The sequence below is a fragment of the Cydia fagiglandana genome, chromosome 1 (genome assembly GCF_963556715.1).
Source record: "Cydia fagiglandana chromosome 1, ilCydFagi1.1, whole genome shotgun sequence".
Classification (NCBI taxonomy): Eukaryota; Metazoa; Arthropoda; class Insecta; order Lepidoptera; family Tortricidae; genus Cydia; species Cydia fagiglandana.
The window spans coordinates 20,406,220-20,430,224 of NC_085932.1; the positions used below are offsets into that span (position 1 = coordinate 20,406,220).

General features: G+C 36.7%; 1 protein-coding gene across 1 annotated transcript; it reads right to left on the reverse strand.

The window, feature by feature from the left end:
• Positions 1 to 2,069: 2,069 nt before the first annotated feature.
• Positions 2,070 to 13,734, reverse strand: LOC134666260 (acyl-CoA synthetase short-chain family member 3, mitochondrial). The gene is made up of 12 exons (XM_063523415.1): positions 13,249 to 13,734; positions 12,174 to 12,324; positions 11,221 to 11,365; positions 8,580 to 8,724; positions 6,642 to 6,738; positions 6,186 to 6,385; positions 5,817 to 6,048; positions 5,031 to 5,190; positions 4,151 to 4,298; positions 3,812 to 3,957; positions 2,941 to 3,172; positions 2,070 to 2,361 (listed from the first exon to the last, which is right to left on the reverse strand). The coding sequence occupies exons 1-12, from the start codon at positions 13,361 to 13,363 to the stop codon at positions 2,084 to 2,086; spliced, it is 2,049 nt and encodes a 682-aa protein (XP_063379485.1). The 5' UTR covers positions 13,364 to 13,734; the 3' UTR covers positions 2,070 to 2,083.
• Positions 13,735 to 24,005: the final 10,271 nt, after the last annotated feature.

Below are 24,005 nucleotides of genomic sequence, written 5' to 3' on the forward strand. Positions count from 1 at the left end.
AAGTATTTAAGGTTTTATCTTTAAAATTGGTAAATATCAAGTCCAAACAGGTTGACGAGGAGTTTGTAACACGCGTTGGTTCCTTTATGTATTGTTTGAAGTTGTATTCTAACATGCAATTCAATAAGGTTGAGGTATTTTTATTTTCCTCTAAAACATTTGTGTTCAGTGTAGTGTAAGACTACTACTTGTAGTGTAAGACAATATTACTTGCCAAATTACATAGTTCTAAGTAGGTCAACGGGTACTTACCCTATAAATTGTGATTCCCTTAAGAGTGTGGAAATATATTTATATGTTTTTTGCGGCATAAACGGCCGTATCTTTTTTTTAACGTTAATTTTAAGATTGATTTTTTTCACAGCTTGAAGAAACTGTAGATCTGAGTAAGTATATGGTTTTAATTTTAACTTGATACCTCTACGCGTTATCGAGATCTTGACAGACAGACGGGCGGACAACAAAGTGATCCTATAAAGGTTCCGTTTTCTCCTTTTAAGGTACGGAACCCTAAAAAGTAAGTTCACACAAAAAACTATATGAAAGCTAATGGATTATGTCTTTTAGTGGTTCATGTGTCAGAATTTATTTAGGGTATTAAAATTTACAATTACAAATCCGTCTTAAAGTCGAATGATTAAATTATATGCCTAATTAGGCATAATTAATTATAAGAAATCAAAGCTAACCGTAAAAATAACGTGTTAACTTTTTAAATTATATTATGATATTTGTTATCCTATTTGGATTCTTACGAACTACTAAAGTACACCTACAGGAAGTTAATCCCACAGTCTGTGCGTTCCCTGGACAAAATTCCCCTGAAACCTTATTGTATGCAGCCAGTTAGGTCCACCAATATACATATATCTGAAATGGTATATTTTTACAAATAAAAATGTTTATTTTACGTGGTCCCCTTACTTAGTCTCATTTTAAAATACTAATTAACGAAACAAGTTTGAATTTGACTATTGAGAGTAGAGAAATAAATATAAGTATACAATTACACACAATAATAATACCTACGTTCATTCGACGACAGGATTAGCTAAAATGCTAGTTACGTTAGAATCAGTCCCGGATTCGGAGTCAGACCCGGACCCAGAATCTCTTCTGGATCTGGAATTGGACCGGGATCCAGATTTTAAGTAGGTAGGAATCTAAACCGGAATTAAATTTATAGAATCGGTTCCGGATCCGGTTCTGGTCCGTACCCGGGCCGGGATAAATTTTGCACATGACCCCTGATGTGGACCTTAGAATAGAACATGGATTTTTTTAGAAATAAATACAGAAACTTCTTTCATGTCGTACTTTTCTTTTTTCCCTTTTATATGTTTTCATAGCTGAGGTGAAAATTTATATTTGCCACGCGAGACCAAAAGCTTTTGCACCTCATGCCTTAGAGTTCCTCGTTACGTACACTCAAGATTGTGAATCGTATTGCTGAATCAATCGCTAGCTTGGACTTTCGGCGCGATTCGGGAAATGAATTAGACATTCACTAGATATGAAATAGTAACGATATGTGACGTTCCACAGCAAAAGGTACCTTATGACCGCAATAATATTGATGGAGCGGAGTTAATAATAGCGTAAGCCCCAACCGCCATAGGGTACTCTTTGCCGTGGAACGTCACATATCGTTACTATTTCATATCTAGTGAATGTCTAATTCATTCCCCGAATCGCGCCGTTTGAATCAGCACTCGCAGTAAAAGCTCTTGCTTTCTTTTTTTACAAATGATTATTAATATTTCTATGATTTGTAACTATTAAGTACAAAAATTAACTTAAAATACGTAAATAAATACCTCCTCTTATATTACAATACAAACTTAAAGCACATATTTCTTTAATATTCTAAGTTTCCTAAAAAACTCCAATCATTAAGATTGAAATGAGGATATAGTCGCACCAAACAAAGTCTGCAGCGGATTTGATAGCCCACGCAGTGTACCTAAGTGTTATGTAAACGTCATAATTTCATAGAAGTTTGACGTTTATAATGACACTTGCACAGCGTGGGCTATCAAAATCGCTGCAGACTTTTTACGGTCTGACTATTTTTATTATTTTCTTAAACTTCAGGATCGGGTGCATCTATGGCATATCCAAACTTTTGCAGTGCAATTTTTATTTCAGCAAATACACTTGCATCTTCAATTGTAGCTGGCAGTCGCACTAATTGTGATCTAGCTAATTTTGCAATTGCTCCTCTGAGCGCTTTGCCAGACCTAGTCCGAGGTAGCGCAGGGACAGCAACAGCTTTCCTAAACGCTGCTATTGGTCCAATCAGATGGCGAACTAATGCGATAAGTTCCTGGGTTACTGTACTTTCAGCCACAATTTCTTCATCTAAAAAGACAAAACACAATAGCTAAATACATTCAGATATTACTCATATTACATTTACATATGTAGTTATAATATTTGTTTTATTATTTAGTCAAAGATGTCAAAACACCATTAAAATTGTGTCGAATTATGTAACAACACATTTTTGCCTTTTAGATGTTATATAATGGCTGTTTCCATCTGCAGTTTGATTCTATAAAATTTTTAGTACTTATAAAAGTAGATAACGGATCCTGTATGTATGTACCGCTTCTACCCTACATGACTGTATGAAGGGACAAAAATTTGGTATACCAGTTTTCTCAGGTGGTTGGTAAAGAAATTTTGTCGTAATTTTCTAGTAAAAGGACTGTGAGTTTTGGGATTATAACTAAATAGTATATCTTTTACATTTTTATTAACTTAATAGAATACAAAATCAATGTAACGCAGCCAAGCCTTTGACTTGTCCGTAGCTGACCATAATAAAATTAATAATCATTCAACAAACCTATTACTAGGATATGGTCTTTGTAAAGACTACAGTGGCCTTACTCAGAATTACAGTACAGTATGATGACGTTAAATTTAAATACTAACCATCTTGGGGTGGTCTCATAACGTAAAGGCATAAAGGTACATCGCCCTTGGTAGCATCAGGGGCACCAACGACAACAGCATCTGCTATCCTTGCGTGCTTTAGCACAACATCTTCTATGGCTGCAGTCGATAGCCTATGACCAGCTACATTAATGATGTCATCAGCACGGGCTACAACCCAAACGGCTCCTTCTGCACTTATCCAACCGGCATCTTGAGTGTCGTAGTAACCCTGGATTATAAATGTAATATTATCTATGTATATAATTAACAAGAAAATAAAAACATATTACTTAGTTTAAGTTTGGCAATTTATTTTATACTTATTTAGTTTATATTTAATTTAAGTTTAATTTCTAAAAAATAGTTTTGTTTAGTTTATGTGTTATTTTAATTATGAAATAAAAATATTATTTACGTAAAAAAAAGTTTAAGTTTAAGGGTCAGTTAGTTATGTGTCAGGGTCTATGTAATGGGACTATTTTACTTATTTATACTTATTGTAGTAACATAATGTAATAAACCAGCATCCCAATTCAAAATAATGTATTGGACTTGACGTAGATATCTACACGTTGCTTTTGTATTGTAACATGTAAACGATATGAGATTAAGATAATATATACCATATCGTTTTTATTTCTTTTTATCTGTAATACAAGCTGGCTTTATGTTATCCTATTTATACCTATTAGAAAACTCGCTTAATATAAATAACTACCTTTAAAATTAATTGATGTCTAATTTAAATATTACTACCATTTAAAAGGCAATATCATGCATTGTAATTTCCTAAACAATTGGTAATGAAAGCATTGCAGTTGATTAATAATGAGTAAAATGTCAGAAGGTGAAACTAGGTAACGCTTACTGGATACGACTCGAAGTATGTCTTTTTAAATCTGTCATCTGCTTGCCAGAGTGTAGAGGCGAACCCAGGAGGCAGAGGAAGCTTTGCAACTAATCTACCAACTTCGCCCGTTTGACATTCTGAACCATCTTCTCTTAGAACAAGCACTGGAAAAAGTATGTGGTAATAAATACGAGCTCATTTAAGTTATGTTACAAGATTTTCATATAAATTTAGTCTATTATATGTTTGAATTATTGATAAGAAAAGGAATTTGCTAACCTTCACCGGCAGAGTAAAGTGTGTTTTTAACCTACATAATATCATTTTTTTTCGGTTATTTAATTATTACTAACTTACTCTCGTATCCTGGAACAGGGTATCCGGCGGAATGTGGCGGTACTGATTTAATGCCATACCCGAGACAGGCAGCAGTAATCGCTGAGCCTGTTTCTGTTTGCCACCAGTGGTTTAGCACGGGCACTGAAAATATACGTTCTGCCCATAGCTGAAATTACAATTAAAGTACCTCCAATAAATACTCATGCAGTGCTAAAGTGTCTGGTATTTTCAATAATGTTACATTTTTGGGAGATTCAAAAAGGTGCATCGATGCACATTTTGTAAAAACATTATTCGAAGTCTGGAATCGCCTTAGCTTAGTATTCATTGTTATTTTTAACCAAAGTTATGTTCTAGTAATTAATGTGGCTACGGTAATTGAATCGTACAAAACAAAGGACTGCCCAGAGGTCATACGAACAGTAACTGAATAAGTTTACATAATGACGGGACGGGACCTATATGTTTTCAATGAACAATCATACCGTTTAACTTTCTATGGGAAGTATTTATTTTTTGCAAAAAAAACAGGTTTGCTTTTTAAATATTTATTTGTAATGCTTATATTTTTTATACATTAGGTAATATTCGAAAATATTAGTTATCTCACAGTATTCCTTAAAATCAATTCCGAGTTGGGTTCGGTTCCGAGACTTCCGACTCTTCCGAGATCTTTATATATAGTCCCTGTTTTCATCTTGCCAGAACAGTTGAGATCATATAAATTCGATGGTTATACCTTTATATATATATAGGTACTTACATCGCAACAATTTTATTTCCGTTTTTTTAAAGGTGAAGTTTATAAACTTTGCACAGCCGCATATTGTTATTTTGAATTTTGCTCCTTTTTTTGTAACGGAAGTGGACGTTTAGACATTGTTTACTGGATACTTACACGTGTGTCTTGGTCGCAGTGTTCTCCGGCAATGAATACTGATTTCAAAGACTGATTACAATATCTCCTAGCGTATTTGGCGTTAGGATCGGCCCTCTTCAGCACACGAATTGCGGTGGGGATTGTGAATAACGCATTGACTCTATGCTGTTCTATTATCCTGGAATACCATTTATATACTTTATACAATAAACAAATAAAATAATTCAGAAAAAAAAATATTATCATTATAAAAAATATTATAAATTATTAGTAGGCATTTAGTATTATTTAAAAAATTATATGACTTATGCGTACCCTTATGTTGTTCTGTTCTAAATACAAAAGAGATTTAATAAGAATAAGTAACGTATTTATGATATCTATATTAATATGCTAAGGTCCGGTTACACGCAGTAAGAATGAATGGACAAATTAGTAAAATATACGAGTGTCATAGTTCGACAACACACAGAGTTTTAAAACTTCCATATAATAAAAACATTGCTAAGGTCGCAACGCAACTGACTCTAATTAATTACACTCATCAATTTATACTATTTATTGATTTTAGCATATGCAAATAAGGTGAATTCATAAGTGACTGTTAAAAATAAAACCACACTAATCAATTGATAAGTAGTCAAACTTTTGGCATACATTTCAATGTTCCTAATTTAGTTTTATTACTTGTATTTTTTTATTTATGAATGTTGTATGGTACATTTTATGGTACATTGCATAATATACTTATTTATATTTTTACTGAACTAGGTATGTTTATACCTATTTTAAAGATTCCTTTACCTGAAATACTGTCCTGGATCGGGTGTCCGATCCGGCTTGCCTTCGTACAAAACAGTGGTCAGACCGGCAAGTAGGGGACCGTAACAGATATATGAATGACCCACTACCCAACCAAGGTCAGAGGCAGCCCACCAAACACCTTTTTTTAAGCCATATATCGTGTTCATGGACCAACAAAGCGTAACTGCATGACTACATGGGCGTTGGACACCTTTTGGAGCATCAGTAGTTCCTAAACAGAGTTCCAGACTAAGATTATGAAGAACAAAATGAAGAAGTTTGTACTTACCACAGAAAAGTAATAAGTACATATATTATACAAACAATTGCAAAATACATAATGTGTAAGTATTGATCAGATTTACTCACCAGAAGTATAAAGAATGTATAAGGGTTCATTTGCCTCGACAGGCACGCATGGCACCGGTTCGCTCTCAAGTGCGTCTTTCCAGCACATGTCTCTGTCTTTCTCAAGAGAACACTCAAGAACTCTTCGCCGCTGGTAAATAATGCACTTCAAAGGCTGGTGTGAGCTTTGACATAGTGCCTCGTCTAAGATATCTTTGTATCTGCAAATATTAAAAGTTACATAGTATTTGGAGCGTAAGGTACGGGTTGTACTAGGTAGATACGATGTAGTAGTAATAGCATTTGATTTTCAGCCTTATACGTATACCTACACAGTGTTTCTCAAATAATTTATATTTATTTAAGTTAATGAATTGATTTGAAAACTTTGCTAAAGAGCAACATTTAAACTTTGGTGTTTCTTAGTAGAAATTTTCAAAAAATATATTACAAAAATAAACTTTTCAGAGAACTCACCTAACAATTTTATTTGGTTCAACTCCACAACTAGCTGCAATAATAATAGTGGGTTCCGCGTGCTCAATTCTTGTTCTCAACTCTCTAGCCGCAAATCCTGAAATAAATCGATAGGTATCCGATATTACAATTTTTGTAAGTTAAATATTATATGTGAACTAGCAGACATGTTAACTGACTAGCCACATTTGTTATCAGAAATAATTGCAAAATTCCTAAAATGTAGGTAGAGATAAACCCAAAAAAAAATCTGTAACTATTTTGATAGCTCACACCAGTGCAAGTGTTATTTATAAGTCATAATTTTATGGAAGTCTGAAATTTAAAATAACACTTGGACTGCGTGTGCTATCAAAATCGTTGCAGACTTGTCTTGGTGTAACTCTATGGATGGATCAATGAACTCTTTTTCAGTGGCCAGACTATAACGAGTAGGTATATAACCTAACGTGGCACCGCCGCATGCGTTCGGCGGTTTGTGTCAGTCATTCTATTCAAAACAATTCATATTGAGTGCTCATGCACTCACATTAATATAGGTTTTTTTCTATTTATAAAGTTTATTATTAGGTACCTATCCTTACTAGTTCAGCTTTAAATTAATACAGCGCGTAAAAAAACGGCCAATTTGAGAATTGTAGCCGTGAAGAATCGATCTCTCATACTAATTTAAAATTTTGCGCCTTTTCTTCTGACCAAGTTGACTTGCCAGAGTAGGTACCTAGGTATAAATTATATTATGTGCCTATCAATATCAATAGGAAATATTATGCAAAACTCTACGTAGAGGGCGTCACTAGCACTCTATGGTTTACTAAACAAATTAGTGCTGCACTCTGGCGGCAGAACATTGCAGTAATAGGTACTCCCTATTATGTTAGATACTCTAGGCATTTTCATAAAATCCGAATTTAAAATAAACCTCTGACATAGTTGTCACGATAGTCGCCCCGCCCTAGATTCTTGACTTATAAACTGGAGGTGCGGTGCGGACGCGAATATTTGCGATTGGGATTTTTTTATTTATTTAGAGCGCTCAAATATCACCATAAATCTAAATGAAATAGGTGATTCAATAGGGGGTATTACTGCAATGTTCTGCCGCCAGAGTGCAGCACTAGCTCCTCTAGTAAACCATAGAGTATCTTATACAGTATACACACTGTGGTGTCGGAAGCCGGTGTTGCTCGAAGGTGCCTTATGCCGACGTTACGATAATCGACAGCGATTTGTCATAAGCCTCCTCCACACTCGTGCGCGAATCGCGGCGCGAAGCCGCGAACGTGAGTGTGGCGTCGATTTTCGTAGACAGCGAGATTCACGCGCATAGTCTGGAGGGGGCTATACACACGGTAAATAAAACTGCGCAAATCGGACTGCACAGATTACTACGATTTATCGTTAACGTGTGTAGCCGGGGTTAAACTGTTTTTTGACAAGTTTTCACAGACAATAAAATACATATAGATGGTCAAGCAAATCTTGTCAGTAGAAAAAGGCGGGAAATTAAAAAAAAAATGTGGGCGTGAAGGGTTATTGTCCCATAGAAAATTAGAATTTCGCGCCTTTTTTGTAACGACAGTTCTTTTTTAAAATCTTCTGTTTTATAATAGTTGTAACAGTGGCGTACCTACCTATAATAGACTATACTAGGGAAACATAACGCGCGTGTAAGTTCATAAAAACATAAAAACCAAATGTGGGGAAATGTAGCGCGCGTGGTAGCTCGTGCGGCCGAAACGACCGTACATACGCGCAGAAAAATACGCTAGTCTGAAATCGCCCTAAAATTACATTGTCTAAATAATTTATCAAATTTTATTGCAACTGAAACTCATTTGAATTTAGTGGTCTATTTTGTGATAATTTTTTGCATAATATACCATAAATTTCTGTTCTTATTTTTCAAAGTCGCTTAAAAATACCAGGCAGTAGTACCTCCGAATACCACAGAGTGGATGCCCCCGATGCGGTTGGTCGCCAACATGGCGATGACGGCCTCGGGGATCAGCGGCATGTAGATCAGGACGCGGGACCCTCGCGTCACTCCTAGCTCCGACAGTTTCCCGGCTAAGCGAGACACCTGCACATAATGACATGTTGGCATAACTAGGAACCCTTATAGTTTGATCCATTGGTCCAAAAAATATGAAAAAAAATCGTAAAACAAAAGCTTAGCAATTGGTATTTGTTTAATTTTACTAATCCCACGTTGATCCTTTTTTTTATAAAAAATTATGTAAGTGAATTGTTAAAAACAAATTATTCTTGATTTCTTTCGTTGAATTCTATTTACTCGATTTCACAAGACGGGAACCAAATGGAATACACCAAAAATATTTTTTCATCACACTTGCTCGGAAAAGATGTATTTACACGTAGGGCTTGCGGGCGGAAAATTGAAATTTTCGCCCTAGGGCGGAAAAGTGTTTTATACAGAAGTTTGTTTTTATTAATTCTCCTTTTTTTCCTTACAAGTGTGATGAAAAACATTGTGTGTGCCACGGGCGGTAAAGAAATTCCGAACTCGTGAACATTTTAAGCCCTCGCTTCGCGTCGGGCTTAAAATTGACACTCGTTCGTAATTTCTTATTTCCCGCCCTTAATACACAATGTACTATTTAAACCTCACACTTGCGTAAATGAGCAAAGGCAGAATCTTATACAGCCACAGTTAAACGTTTGTATGATATTAAATTGATTTTTAATGTTATTTAGCACTATATTCATGAAAATAATATAAAATAAAAGATAAAAATTACTTATATTAGTAACTAAATTGTTATTTTATATTTAAAATACTTTTATTATGTTATTACGTAGTGCGGCGCACCAAGGTCGCGATGCGGTCCGGCAGTCTGTGGCGGATTTTAGAACGAAAAAGTATAAAATTAAAAAGTAAGAGGCAACCCGCTGATTTTCATACTACATATAATGAACAAATCATGTTTAAATTACTTCAGTTTGTTAAAAAATGTGTGTTTTCGTAAATATTGCAATCTAAATGATTTTCGCTAGGGGTTATTAATCTTCACACATGTAAAGTCTCCGATTACAAGTAAGTCCTAAGGAAAATAAATCATGGCCGTAGATCTATTAGGTACTTCCATTACTGATTTTGCGGAATTGCCTTGTCTTCTTTGGTTTCCTCGCATTCGATATGAAAAGTAGAGTGTTTAACTCGGGTGAAAGGCACCATTTCTGTCTCGGACTATTGGCGCTCTCACTGCGTTCGAGCGCCAAACTACCTCGACAGAAATGGGTGCCTTTCAACCCTTGGTTAACAATCTACTATTTCGGGGTTTTGAAGGACAGACAAACACCGAGGGGACCACTTATGGAAGTGTACCCGTTTTAAGGCCGAGCCACACCGGCTTGCGTGTGCGTGACGTACGCGTGTGCGTGCGCTAAAATGTTGGAGCCGCACACGCACACGTCACGCAAGCGGTGTGCCATCTCTCATAAGAATCTGTATACTACAACGCCGCACGCGCACGTGCACGTCACGCACACGCAGCCGGTGTGCACAGGCCTTTATTCATTTTTGTAAAGGGAATATTGGTATATATATGGTAAAATGTTTTCGGTAGTGTACTATGTACAGAGTAGCAATCTCTTTCTAACCAAAAACGATAGTACCTATAACTACTGACCTGTTAACCTGAAAAGATTGGAAGATTGGAGAAAGATGATTATTAGTTATCGTACTTTGTCGTTAAATTATTCATGATCACAATGACGACGAATAGGGTCATCGAGATATGTCGCTGTTATGAAGTATTGAAGTAACAAGTAGGTATCAATATATTATTAGTACCTTACAGTCACTTCGGCATTTCATAATGTGCATCTTATTCTCGCCATCGGAATCTTGCTGTACGTGATGCGCCTCTCTGTATCCATGAGCGGGGACGGCAAGTCATTTTAGCAAGGCTATACCGTGTCACCCCGGACTGACTGAGAGACGGACAACTCGTAAAGTGGTTAGTTAACCCTCGTGGACGTCAGCTGCCGCTCCGTTAGTGTGTTGAGGAACGGTAACTATCCAAACACGTAAAAAAAATTTAGTCATCGCTTCCCGATTGAAACTTTGTCCGATAGTTTAGATGTTATTGTGAGCTAAAATTCGTTAGCCGGTTGTATCGCGGTGGAAAGACCGTCAGCTGGTCGCGTCTTACATCTTTTAATGTAAGTATATTTCTAATTTAAAATCTTTGTTAAGTTCAAGATTTAGGCGTAACTAATAGGCTACAGCTCCAGCTGCTGACGTTCACGAGGATTTATTATTATTACACATCACCTTTAAACCACTTTACGAGCTTTCATCTGGGATCCAATTGGTCATGAAAATCTGTTCCTGACCCGCTGTCTATATGATGGCTCCTCTACACGAGTGCTGCCCTCCTAAGCTAAAAAGCGGTATTTGCATAAAATTTTCATTGAAAATACGTCCTTCCCTCCTAAGCTAAAAGGTCGTATTTTCAATGAAAATTTAATGCAAATACCGCTTTTTAGCTTAGGAGGGCAGAGTGGCCGGCGTTGGCCCATCGTGTAGAGGAGCCATGACCCTGTCACTAACCTGGTCCCTCATCTCGTTGTAGGTGATGCGCCTCACTGTGTCGGTGAGCGGGGAGTCGTGTACCAGGGCCACGCTGTCGCCCTGGCCTTTCTCCACATGCCGGTCGATTGCGTTGTGACAGACGGACAACTCGCCGCCTACCCACCTGCAACACGTTAGTGTATTGGCGCCACTTGTACAGTCGGCGTCAAAGATAATATGTTTAAATGTTTCGCCTTATTACAGAAGAGTAAGGTGCAAAAGTGTAAACATATCTTTGACGTCGACTGTGTGCCATCACTGCCATCCCACTATTCCATGACTATTCCCACTAACTATAAGTTCGTTTTTTTTTAGAATTAGAAAGAACTTGAAAGAAGGTAAGCGATCTTGACATGTCTTTGAATTACGCTTTTTAAAAATCAATAACTATTACTGTGTGAAAGCAGAAGAATATAAATGATCGTATTAGATTAATATTTGTTACATATTTGCCGTAACTTATTTTTAAAATGTGTTTTTCAATTAAAAGACACATCAAGATTGTTTACCTTATTTCTAATGTTAAAAAAAACGAACTATAGGGGCTAAAACGTCAAGCCAGCGTTTAATTGTACTGGTAACCATAGTAACTCCAGGTTTAACCGGTTAACCCCGGGTTAGTGAATTGGTGCAAGTGGCCCTTAGTCTACTACAGGATGATTTTCGAACTGAATGCAACTCTCTGAAGCAAGAATGCGGTTCTATTAAATAAATTGTTCCTCATTATAATAACTACCATCGCCATGTGAAATTCAAAAGTCACCAACGGATATACTGTATACTAGATGCAACTTAATTTGCACAGTCTCTTGGCAGTCCTGGCGTTAAATACGAGTAAAACAATATGGCATCCACTTAAACCCTAGAGGTTTCCAATAGTGGCATATGCATGTACAAATGTATTACAATTTGAAGTGAATTAAAAAACTTACCATTTTGTAAATGGAGGATTGGAGTGATCCAGAACCTGGTCCCAAGGCTTAGCCCACTCGATCTCCTTTGCCACGTCGGCCCAGAATCCCTCGGGATCCACTAGGGAGCGGTGGTACGCTTTTTGATATTGCTCCGTCACACCGCTCTCGCCTAGACCAAAAATACATTAGCATTACTATATCAAAACATAAGGCTGCCTTTCGAGCAGAGATGTGTGAGGATGCGTAGCATGTGGCAGGGATGTGTTCGTTAAGCACCGGTATAATCACTTCATTTGTTTTCCTCACTCAGCGTGCAGTGATTCTATTGGTTCTTAAAAACACATGCCACAGTACGCATCCTCGTTCATCTCTGGTGAAAGCGTAGCCTTATAGAAAACTAGGTAGGTATCTTTAAGTGGCTTATTTTTTTAAAATTATTCTTGCACTTGATACTGCTTGATGTTGCTGTGTTACAGTACAGCGTCCTTCCTTCTGCTAGCCTTTCCTTTTCCTTTGTAACAATAACGGTAAGGTAAACGTACTAATAGTGTTCGACATGCTAATGCCCAATAGATGACACCTTAAGTTTCAAGATGACATGTACTGGGACCGCGTCGAGCACCAGTTGGTATTACGTTTACCTTAATAGGTATCCTTTAGGTATCTTTATTTGAGATAAGTAATTCCTGCTAAAGACTACATCACACAAGAAAATGTTAAGAAATGGACAAAAGATAGTATATAGTTCTGCAGAAACGTGTCACTTTCAGCCCACTTCATAGATAAACAATGAGCCACTTTCACAGCACGAGAAATGAAAACTTATTTTAATGATATCTGTGCTTACCCAATTTAGTTCCCTGACTATGCCAGCCAGTACCAGTTCTCATATCACGAAACCTAATTAAGTTAAACGTACTGGTGCTCGACATGCTAATTCCCAATAGATGCACCTTGCTGTCACATCTTTCGACAATGACTTAAGTTTCAAGATGACATGTACTGGGACCGCGTCGAGCACCAGTACGTTTACCTTAGCACACCTAGGTAACACAAATTAGGTAGGTGGTAGGTACCACAAACTATTAATTACCATAGCTCTCTATGTCAGCCGCAGAGACAAACGCCTTCTTCTTCAGCTCACTGATAGAAGATTCGAATTTGTTCTTCTCGATCTTGGAGGTGACTCCATCGGTTTCCTGATACATGGTTACGGTACCCTATCACTTCGGGTGTCGCGCGAGCACTGTCACATAAACAATGTGACTTGGAATCTATAATACTCCATTATACCACGACCTGTGCCCCTACTGAATTATTTAATAAGTTTACTGAAAGGAGGTTGACGTTGAAGTTTTTAACGATACGAACTATATAAGTGGTTATCTATCTACCACATTAGTAGCAAATGACTTAAGTGCAATTGAAATTGTTTCACATGTTCTCTTTTTGAATGCGTGGGAGTATGGATGGTGTACAGAATCGCTGCAACCACATTATCACTTATCGTTTCTTTTCACTACCATTGTGAAACTTATTTAAAATACAAGAAGTACGTTTTAGCGCGCACTTGCTTAATTTTTTTAAGTGTCACTCCGAATATGGAGATGGGCGGATAGTATTCGTTTAAGAGGAAACATTAGTGGTTATTTTTTCCATACAAATGTTCTCGACATTTGAATGTGTGGATTTTGGACCTAGATCAATATTTTTTTATATGAGTTAAATATTCATTACTAGGAAGTATGTGTCTGTAGATACGTTTTGCTTTTTTTGACATTCTTGTTTTTAATGTTACTTCGCCTAGCATACAAAATCGGCATAATAAACGCAAAAATGAAATCGGTCAGACAAAGATAATTTTCTTTTTATTCCGTAACCAATATTCCGTTATTATTGTTTAAGTTTTGAAGGAGGAATATATCGAGAAAGTAACCTCGATTTTTGATATTTTCGCTTGACCTTTCGATCATCCCGTCTGGACCGTCTGGAATAGCGTGTATTTTCTTTAATGTTATTTAAGTAGATAAAAAAAACCTAGTCTTTATTTGGAGACTCGAGTCCTTATAGTCCGAGACAAATACTAGGTACATACGTATTGTGTCCGTAGTCCGTAGGTATCATTCAAGAATCACAAGTAAATTTTTCTTTGGAAAATAAAACAATTAAATTAGTCCGTTAAGATTACAAATAAATTGATTGCGACCATGCGATAAGTTCAATTATTGAAATCTAAACATGTACTGTAGAAGTAAAGGAAATCAAGTTGAGCGTGTTTGGTAAATAGTTTCTATAATGCAGTCTAGAATCATACTTTGTACTTTAAATTTTATTATCTACGGTAAGTGTTACTTATTTAAAACCGCTTTCCACCAACACGGTTAAAAAAATATGGGAACTACTAATACTTCAACTAAATAAATGAACCTATTATAAAAAAAATAAGTAATAACTACTTATGAAAGCAGAAAAATATAAATGATCGTATATATTAGATTCATAATTGTTACATATTTGCCGTAACTTATTTTTTAAATGTGTTTGTCAATTAGAAGACACATCAAGATTGTTCACCTTACTTATTTCTAATGCTAAAAAAACGAACTATAGGTATTAATGGTCTAAGTGGCCGAAGTAAAAATCGTGCCCCGAATTTGACAGCTGACGTAGGTGGCACTGGACGGCCCCGTACAATATGTACGTACATATGGCGAACTCGGAGGCATTATTTTTTCTTAGATTCTTTAAGTAGGTACCTCCTACACCTTATTATGATTACAGTATTTAAAATGCCTTTTTTAGCTCTTCCACAAGGAAATACAAAATCAGTACATGTTGATTCATCTGTAGAAGTGGGCAGCAATATTACAAGTATCGTTCAAAAATTATCAGCTTACCTTGCAGGGTTACACATGAATAATTTATTGAAAGGCCTTACTACACCGAAACCGCAAGTATCAGAGGCGTCTAATAAATTTAAAGAACACATATTGCAACTAATTAAAGCCATGGGAAACGGACCCTCAACGAGTCCCCCAATGATCCATTACCAATTCCAAAAGACAAGTCCAAGTGTGGGCATTCAAGGTATTGTACCTTCCACGGTCAACTTTTGCGTTTGCGTTAGGTGTCATTTTATAGTTTCCAAAACGTCCCGCTTGGCGCGCTGTTCAAAATCCCATGAAAAATGAGACTGTAACGCAAATGCGTACGTCATTGTTAAACCAGAAAGAACTTTCAACTGGTTGCGCCATAACCAGAATAATTTTGATGCCATTTAATTTAAGGCAAATATGTTGTACATACATAAAGTGTCATTCTATGGATATGGAACTTGCTAACTATGTAAACAAAAGACACTAGTACTTAAATTCATCATTAAAAGACAATTTCAATCTGGCAGTTTGTTTACATAGTTAGCAAGTTCCATAGAATGACACGTTTTAGGTACTTACCTGCAGGTACATATTCTAGTTCTAATGCTGAAAATGACATATGATTGTAATATGTGACGTCCTACGGGTAAAGGAACCTTATGGCGGTTGGCGCTACGCTATTGTTAACGCCGCTCCAATATTATTGCGGCGCTATGCGAAGTAAGCGCCACCCGCCATAAGGTAGGTGCCTTTTGCCGTGGAACGTCACATATGTATCTCGTATGTATCTTACACTATAAATATGGAGGGCGTTTTTGAATTTCAATCGCTTGATTTCGTCACTCGAAAATCGGTGGAGAACGGCGAAATGCTAATTTTTGAAATACCTACGAGCGATAGAAATTGGGAATCTAGTGGTAGTGACCATTCGTTTAGGTACAATACTATTAGTAGAATTTAAATGAGATATTATGGAACGAAATAAACGAAATCGAGCAGTCTAAATTCAAAAATCGGCCTCTTCAACCTTTTTTTTTCGATTATAAATATTTTTATTTATTTTTATCTTCTTTCTCGTTGAAAAAAATACTTTGCTCTCTTGTTGCACAAAAAGTGTTATTCCAGAAATAGTTGTCTTTTAGAGAAATTACCGGGTGATGATAAGATAAGATACATTTATTTCATTATAAAATACATTATGCCTTAAATCAAACCTAAAACGTATTACTATAATGATCGTCAAAGATTACGTTCATGCAAAGGAATACAATTATGTATAATTATTATTCTTATAGCATAGTATATTACAATCTACATACATCATATTACAATTATTATTAAGATCAGTTCTATACAATGAAGGATTAAGTTTCAACAAATACTACTAATATTATGTATGGGTCATAGCTCAATTATTGTGGTCAAATTCATAATTTATTGTTAGAAATATTATCAAATTCGGAATAATCATTAGTCATGTACTCTTTAACGCTGGACAATGTGCGAGACAATAGAAGTGTTTTCACTCGTAAACGGAATAAACTTTCGCTTTCTATGTTTTTAATATTGTATGGTAACTTATTATAGAGGTCACATCCCATGGGGTCGGGTAAGCGCCTACTCATCTTCAACCTATATTTAGTTGGTATAATATCCAGAGATCGTTTGGTTTGGCGGGGATTACATTGTGATCGTAGCTTAAACTGTTTAATGTTTTTTCTTACATATAAGATTATTTCCATTACATATACAGAGATTGAACTTAAAATACTTAATTTTTTAAAGTGCTGTCTACATGGATCCCGTAACTTAGCTCCCACTAGTGTTCTTATAGCTTGCTTTTGTAACTTTAAAACTCGCACATTTTCAATAGATTTTCCCCACAATAGTATGCCGTACGATATTATTGAATGTACATAGGCGTAATAAATTTGTTTTAAGCTATCATTCGATAAGGTTTTTAGTTGTCTCATTGCATAAATACCCTTCGCGATTTTACTACAAACCAAATCAATGTGGAGATTCCACTTTAATGCAGCATCTAACTGAAATCCAAGAAGCTTAACGTTGTCTACTGTTTATAATATTCTATTGTCTCTCAAGGTGACACGCAGTGTTGTTGTAGGTTTACGCGGTTGGAATAACATAATATTAGTTTTTTCTGAATTTAACTGTAAACCATTCGCTTTGAACCAGTTCTCACATGTGTGAATAGTTTTAACTATTTTTACTTGCAATTCTTCGTATGTTTCGGCACTTACTACAATTGATGTGTCATCCGCATACAATATCATTTTGCCGTCTATGTTCAATGACCACAAATCATTTACAAAGATAAGGAACAAAGTATTACCCAATGCGGATCCCTGTGGAACACCAATCGATACGTTATGAGCAGATGATCGTTGTCGTAATCCATTAATTTTAACTTCTACCGATTGTTTTCTGTCAGATAAAAAAGATGCAAAGGAAACAGATATCTGGGATACTCTGAAAGCAATGTTCAAATATGTAGCCGACGCTCTAGATGACAATAAACCTTCTCAGGCCATCGTACAGGAGGCAGAACAGGAAAAAGAACATAGTCTACTACAGGTGTGTAATTCTATATCATAGGTACAGTTCAAATAAGTTGCCATAACCACTTTATCTCTCCGTCTATTGGATATCTTTTCTTACGAGGAAAGGTTGCTCCCACTAAGTAGGTACTTGGGTGTTGACTGAATTCTACCGCCAACTCTGATTTACGAAATATAAGTAGGTATATATAGTAACAGCACCAGTCATGGGACATTTAAGAGGAAATTTGGAGTATTTATGATATTTCCCTTATACATGTAAATGGTCTACCGCTTAGCGTGTTAAAAGATGAAAGTCCTATCCGTCTTTCATGTTTTAGGCATGTTGTATCAAAGATACTGCAATTAGTTTCCACATATTTAACAAATTAAAACTATGCTTTTTTTCTCCAGTCATGGACACCAAAGCTCCAGTAATGGGCCCCCGGTAATGGACGTGGATCCAGTAATGGGCCCCCTATAATGGACATTGATCTATCTGTATAAAATATTGAAATGGGGAATATTTTACGGCAAAAAAATCAATTTTTGGTATAAGCTTTTATCGCTGAATGTATTTTTCTTTCCACAGCCAATTATTATTGTATTAGAACCATCGAGACAATTCTAATATACCCAAACACAATTAGTTAGGGTTTATTGCGATAAAGTTCTCATGGCCACCTCCTGTCTCCTTCATCAGATTAGGTCCATGTTATCATAATATTGCATTATCATCCGATTTGCATACTTAATTACGTACTTACACAAAATTTCAACTGAATCGCAAATCGAAAAGTGGCTCAAATTCAGCTACCAAGATTGGACCCACAGTAACTAACAGGGCAAGTTAAATAAAAGTTTGGAAAAATGATATTTAATTTATCCGAAGTCCGAGAATACCTCCTGATTGACATATTTCGTAACTACATTTTACTTCTGTATTGTTTAAACATGAAATTATGGCATGGCAAGCATCATTCTGTCAATTGTCCCATCATAGGAGGTACGCAGTTTTACAGCTCCTATAATGGGATTGGGCCAAATACCACTATTTTTTTACATCTGTGGAGTCACAACATAGGTGTGTTGTATACCTTATCTCATGGTAAATGCAATTAACAAAACACATTCTAGTTTTCATCAAGTATTAATTAATTAAAATTTAATAAATTAACTCTCCTCTCTTAGGGAAGTTGTTAAGAATTCGTAGTGGTATTTTTTTTTCAGTGACACGATAACTTTTGGGTTGACGCCAATTTCTTAAAAAGCAACCAAATTTAATGAAACTTTAAACTGAAACAGCTCTAGGACTCTTATTTATGATAATATATAGCCAGTGTTTATAAACTACTTTTATATACTTATTTTAGAGGAATTATGTTTTTTTGTCCCATTACTGGTTCCACGTCCATTATAGGGTATACTACTATATACGTTTATGTATGGACTATATTTACGTATTTAAATGAAAGTAATTAAATCTACCCTCAAATAATGTAGGTAAGTAAAAGTCAGGTCGTCCAGTGACTGATCAATGATTATTTGAATTTGGTCGGTTAATTAATAAATGTTATAACTAACCGAAAATTTACCAATTATTTGTTTACCTATTTTTATTTAAATACCTACCTAAAAATACAGACAAAAATAATACGACGCGCACTTGTATCAATCTCCTATCATTCCAAAAGCAAAAGCGATAGAGGCAGAAAGAAATAGCTAACTTTATGCACCTATTCTTCAATCGTGTATCCAGCCGTGCTGTATAAATTTACCTATAGATAGAGATAAGTATCAGACGTTTGTCGCGGTCTACCTCACATAAAGAAATGTCAATACCTGCCTCTAGGTACCCGTGTCTTGAAAAGCATTTAACACTCGCCAGGGTGCAAGGACAAGGAGTATGGAATTTGAGGACTACGTTTGTATGGAGATGTGATCGACCCCTTTCCTCCACTTGTTTAATTTAAATTGTTACCTACTCGGTTTAGGCGAGTACTAGTAATAGGGGTTGAGTAGGTAATTACACAGTAATCGTATGACAAATGTGACCTCTGTCTAGTAAAACGGTATCCAATTTTATATAGGTATCTAGCAGACCAAAGTCGCTATCACGTAAAGATCACATCACGATCACAGAGGTCTAGGGGGATCGATGGATTTACAACATTCTCACACAAGTGTGATATCTGACGTTCCACAGGTAAAGGTACCTTATGGCGGTTGGCGCTTACGCTATTATTAACGCCGCTCCAATATTATTGCGGCGCTATGCAACGTAAGCGCCAGCCGCTACAAGGTACCTTTTGCCGTGGAACGTCACATATTTTTAATATGTAGAAAAAAATAATATTGTAATATTTACAGAACATAAAATCAGGACGAGTTCGGGGACCGGTTCACGTTTATGGACATCACAGCGGAGAAGATGATTATTAACAATTAGTTGAGTTGTAATAAATAATAAATGACTGAATATTATTATTTTTGTGGCAAAGTCAATTAAATTTTTTTATAGATAGGATGTAGGTAGGAGGTAGGACAGATAGGTACAGGTTGGAAATTAGATGCATTGAAAATGATACAGAATATGTATTAACTCTTTATTTATACATTAAACGATTATCAATTTATCAGTGTGCCGATACAATTAACTTCCGATGCTATGGTTACCGTATTTAATGGAAAGATTAATTCTAAACTGGATTTTAATATGTCATTTGTTTTATTAAAACAAGAACATTGTAGGTGGCGATGGCGTCATTTGAATGGTGTGCATAGTAACAAAGAGTATTTAGACTAGAGGAATATTATCAAAGTAAGAAAATGTACTGACTACATAATTTACTTTGTCAATATTCCTTTATTTCAAATTATCTTTGATAGTAAGTAGGCATCTACCATTTAGTAATTTGCCATTGCCAGTATTACCACCATAACTAAGTAGGTGGTGGTTAAGCCGCAAAGTTAAAAGTTTGTAACTTCGAAAACCCGCAAATTTTATTGACCCATTGACACAATGACCGCATAACAAAAAATCGAATTAGAATATGCGTCCAAGGTAGGTATATAAATATAAATAGCATGTGCCAATTAACATAGGCTAAGATGCCAAACAAACAGGAACAGAAATCGCTTCAATAATCATGGGTAAATTTAAAATGTGACTGAGGACTCCGTTGGCTTCCTTTTTTTTAGTTTCTTCAGCTAGTTAACACATTATATTTTTGTTTTTTTTTAGCTTTGATCATTAGTATCAATAGTTAACAAATATATTACGAGTAAAAACTTTACTTACCAGTCTCCATTACGTTTTTAAACGTCAAATTTTAAACTGACAGAAATTTAATACTTTTTATTACAAAAGGAAACAAGACTGACGAGACTGCGCTCTTGATGAGGTACCTAATACAATACCTACACAGGTATGTACGAGTAATAAACAATACATTCTAATACATAATCAGAAGTTGTAAGTACCACCTTCAGAAAAAAGTAGTTTAAACATGACAGTGCCATTTGTTAAGACAATAAGGGGAGGATTCTATTATCCATATTATGAGTTCACCTTTAACCAACTTGGCGTACCTAATAATATAAATAGGTACAGTCAGCCAAGAAAGTGGTGGTGGTGGGGTGGTAAGAAAGTGGTACGTACTGTCGATGTCGCCATCAGGTATATGTGACGTCCCACAGGTAAAGGTACCTTATGGCGGTTGGCGCTTACGCTATTATTAACGCCGCTCCAATATTATTGCGGCGCTATGCAACGTAAGCGCCGGCTGGTACAAGGTACCTTTTGCCGTGGAACATCACTTTTTGTCAAGGCGTCAGAGTGCTTGTTCAGTTCAGATATTTGTGAACACCTTGGCCGCTCCGATAGATATGATGGCGACTGTACCTACAGAAAACGAAAGACCTCGGTGTCACTTACATGTAGGGTTAGGTACGGTCAGCATATCTAATAGTGGCGGCCAAAGTAATCAAACACGCTACCTGATTTCTATGGTAATAAAGGTGTTACGATATATTTGGTCACTTTAGTGTACACTATTTGATGATGCTGATGTATAAGTCGGCGAGAGTGTAATGCACAATCGCTTGGAAACCTCTATGTCAGTGGTCGGCAACCAGCGGCCCGCGAGCCTCCCTGGCCAATTTGTATGTTATATTGACAAAATGACAATGTCTGATAAAGTCATAAATATTAACAAAGTGCGGCCCGCGTCCACTTCGTTAACTGCTATGTGGCCCTTGGCTGCTAAAAGGTTGCCGACCGCTGCTCTATGTAATCGAAATAAGAGCTGATACATAACCAACCTTGGGAACAAAATCCTCGGAATCATCTAGATCAGATACCTGTATATAGGTAGACGCGTAGAAGGTAGACCTCGTATTTTCATCGTACCTACTTCACTCGAACCTGTTGCGTCACTGTAAGGTACAGTCAACTGTAAAAATATGGGTGCACAAATCATCTCAAAAATATATATATAGCTCTTAAGTCAGCGAATTAAGAACTATGGGACATATTTTTGAATAAGTTGGCTACACCCATATTTTTACAGTGACCGTACACATCATACTTTTTCTAGAATTGCTACCGTTTTATGGAAATAATGTTGTCTCTCCCATTGTTTCTCCAAAAGCATTAGTCCCTCTTGCGCTCTTGCCTAGTTATCTAAAGCCCCCTCCAGACTATGCGCGTGAATCGCGGGCGAAGCCGCGAACGCGCGTGTGGCGTCGATTTCGCAGATTGTTCACGCCTTCGCGCCTTGTTCTCCGTTTTTTGTCGGTATTTCGGCCCGCGTCAAAGGAGACGCGAAGCGCGAACTTGCAAGACTCCACATTACACACTATTTTGGCTCTTCTGTGGCGAGATAATTATACGAGTATTATGATTATATTATATTAAGCAGCTATATTTTACGGTTTCACAAGAAATCAAAATGGAAAAACAGCTAAATCACGTATGATGCCATAGATAACTAACAGTTAAACTCGATCAGCTGATGCTTTTCCGCCATCTTGCCGCAAACCAAACTGCGAAATCGCCGTGAAGTGTGCGAGTGTGGAGTCATACATCAACTTCGCGATATGTTCGCTCCGCGACGTCGCGCCGCGATTCACGCACATAGTCTGGAGGGGGCTATACGTCAACTTGGCGATATGTTCGCTCCGCGACGTCGCGGCGCGATTCACGCACATAGTCTGGAGGGGGCTTATGAGACGAACGCAACATGAATGCAATCATGCAAAGTTGCAGACTAATCTGATTTAGGTATAATTGAGATGAATTGAGGATTCTCATCGCGATTTTATTGTGAAAAGGTATATTGTGCATATCCTATTCTATGTATTAGGCATGGTACGCCTAGATAACCACACAAAATTAAAAGTAAGGTACCTATTACCAGCGCAATTAACATATGTTAATTATTGTGCTATTTTATCTATGTTTTATACATTAGTTTTTTCGATGTTTTAGTAAGCACGGACATTACTGCTTATTTATTAAGTATACCGCCCATGAATAAGGCGAAACTATAATAACAGCTCATTGTTTCTCAGGGGCCTTCACACGACTGAACTTTGTATTATGTTATTCTTAATTACATATTATAACGTCCTTTGTTTTAATAAAACACGACATCTTGAACTATTCTATGTTTTACCAAAAAAGTAAGCCTAAGTTACATTAAGGCGAATTTAAACGGTATTTCCTCCGTAAATAATTGAAATACAACCAGTGTTCGATCTCAAGGGGCGTTGTGTTCGCAGGAGCTTCGAAACTTTACCCAACGATTTGTGACGTCCCACGGCAAAAGGTACCTTGTAGCGGCTGGCGTTTACGTTGCATAGCGCCGCAATAATATTGGAGTGGCGTTAATAATAGCGTAAGCGCCAACCGCCATAAGGTACCTTTACCTGTGGGACGTCACATTTTATCTACCCTATGGCACTTTAGTACCTACTCGTTAATACAGAAGGACTGCTATACTGCCCTCTTAAGCCGAATAGCACTATCTCAAAAACAAATGATTTTGAAAATGGAATACTCAGCTATAGAAACTAAAGTTCGAATAGTTGGTCAAACATTTGTCAGTCACACAGACAAAACATCCTCCAGACTGAGCATAGTCGCGCTACCCCCTCTGCCACGCATACGGTAATTTTACTCCATGTTCGAGTCGAAAGTGTCTTTGTGTGCCGTCCGTGTCTATGGACGGAGTCCAATCACGGCATGGGATTTACGCTCACCTCGTCCCGCGCACCCCCGCATTTTTGGCATCATCGGTTGCATGAAATAATTGCTCTAAACTCGGTCTAGAATTCTAGAGGATTCCTAGTCTATAGTCAGTCAGTAAGAACCAGGAAAACTGTACTCATCCTTTTCCTTTGGGTGCTAGTAC

Coding starts and splice junctions, on each gene's coding strand:
- LOC134666260 (XM_063523415.1), bottom strand. CDS start 13,363: ATGTATCAGGAAACCGATGGAGTCACCTCCAAGATCGAGAAGAACAAA. Junction 12,325..13,248: donor GGCTGACATAGAGAGCTATG/GTAATTAATAGT, acceptor TTTTTGGTCTAG/GCGAGAGCGGTGTGACGGAG. Junction 5,191..5,816: donor GATCCAGGACAGTATTTCAG/GTAAAGGAATCT, acceptor ATGGTATTCCAG/GATAATAGAACAGCATAGAG.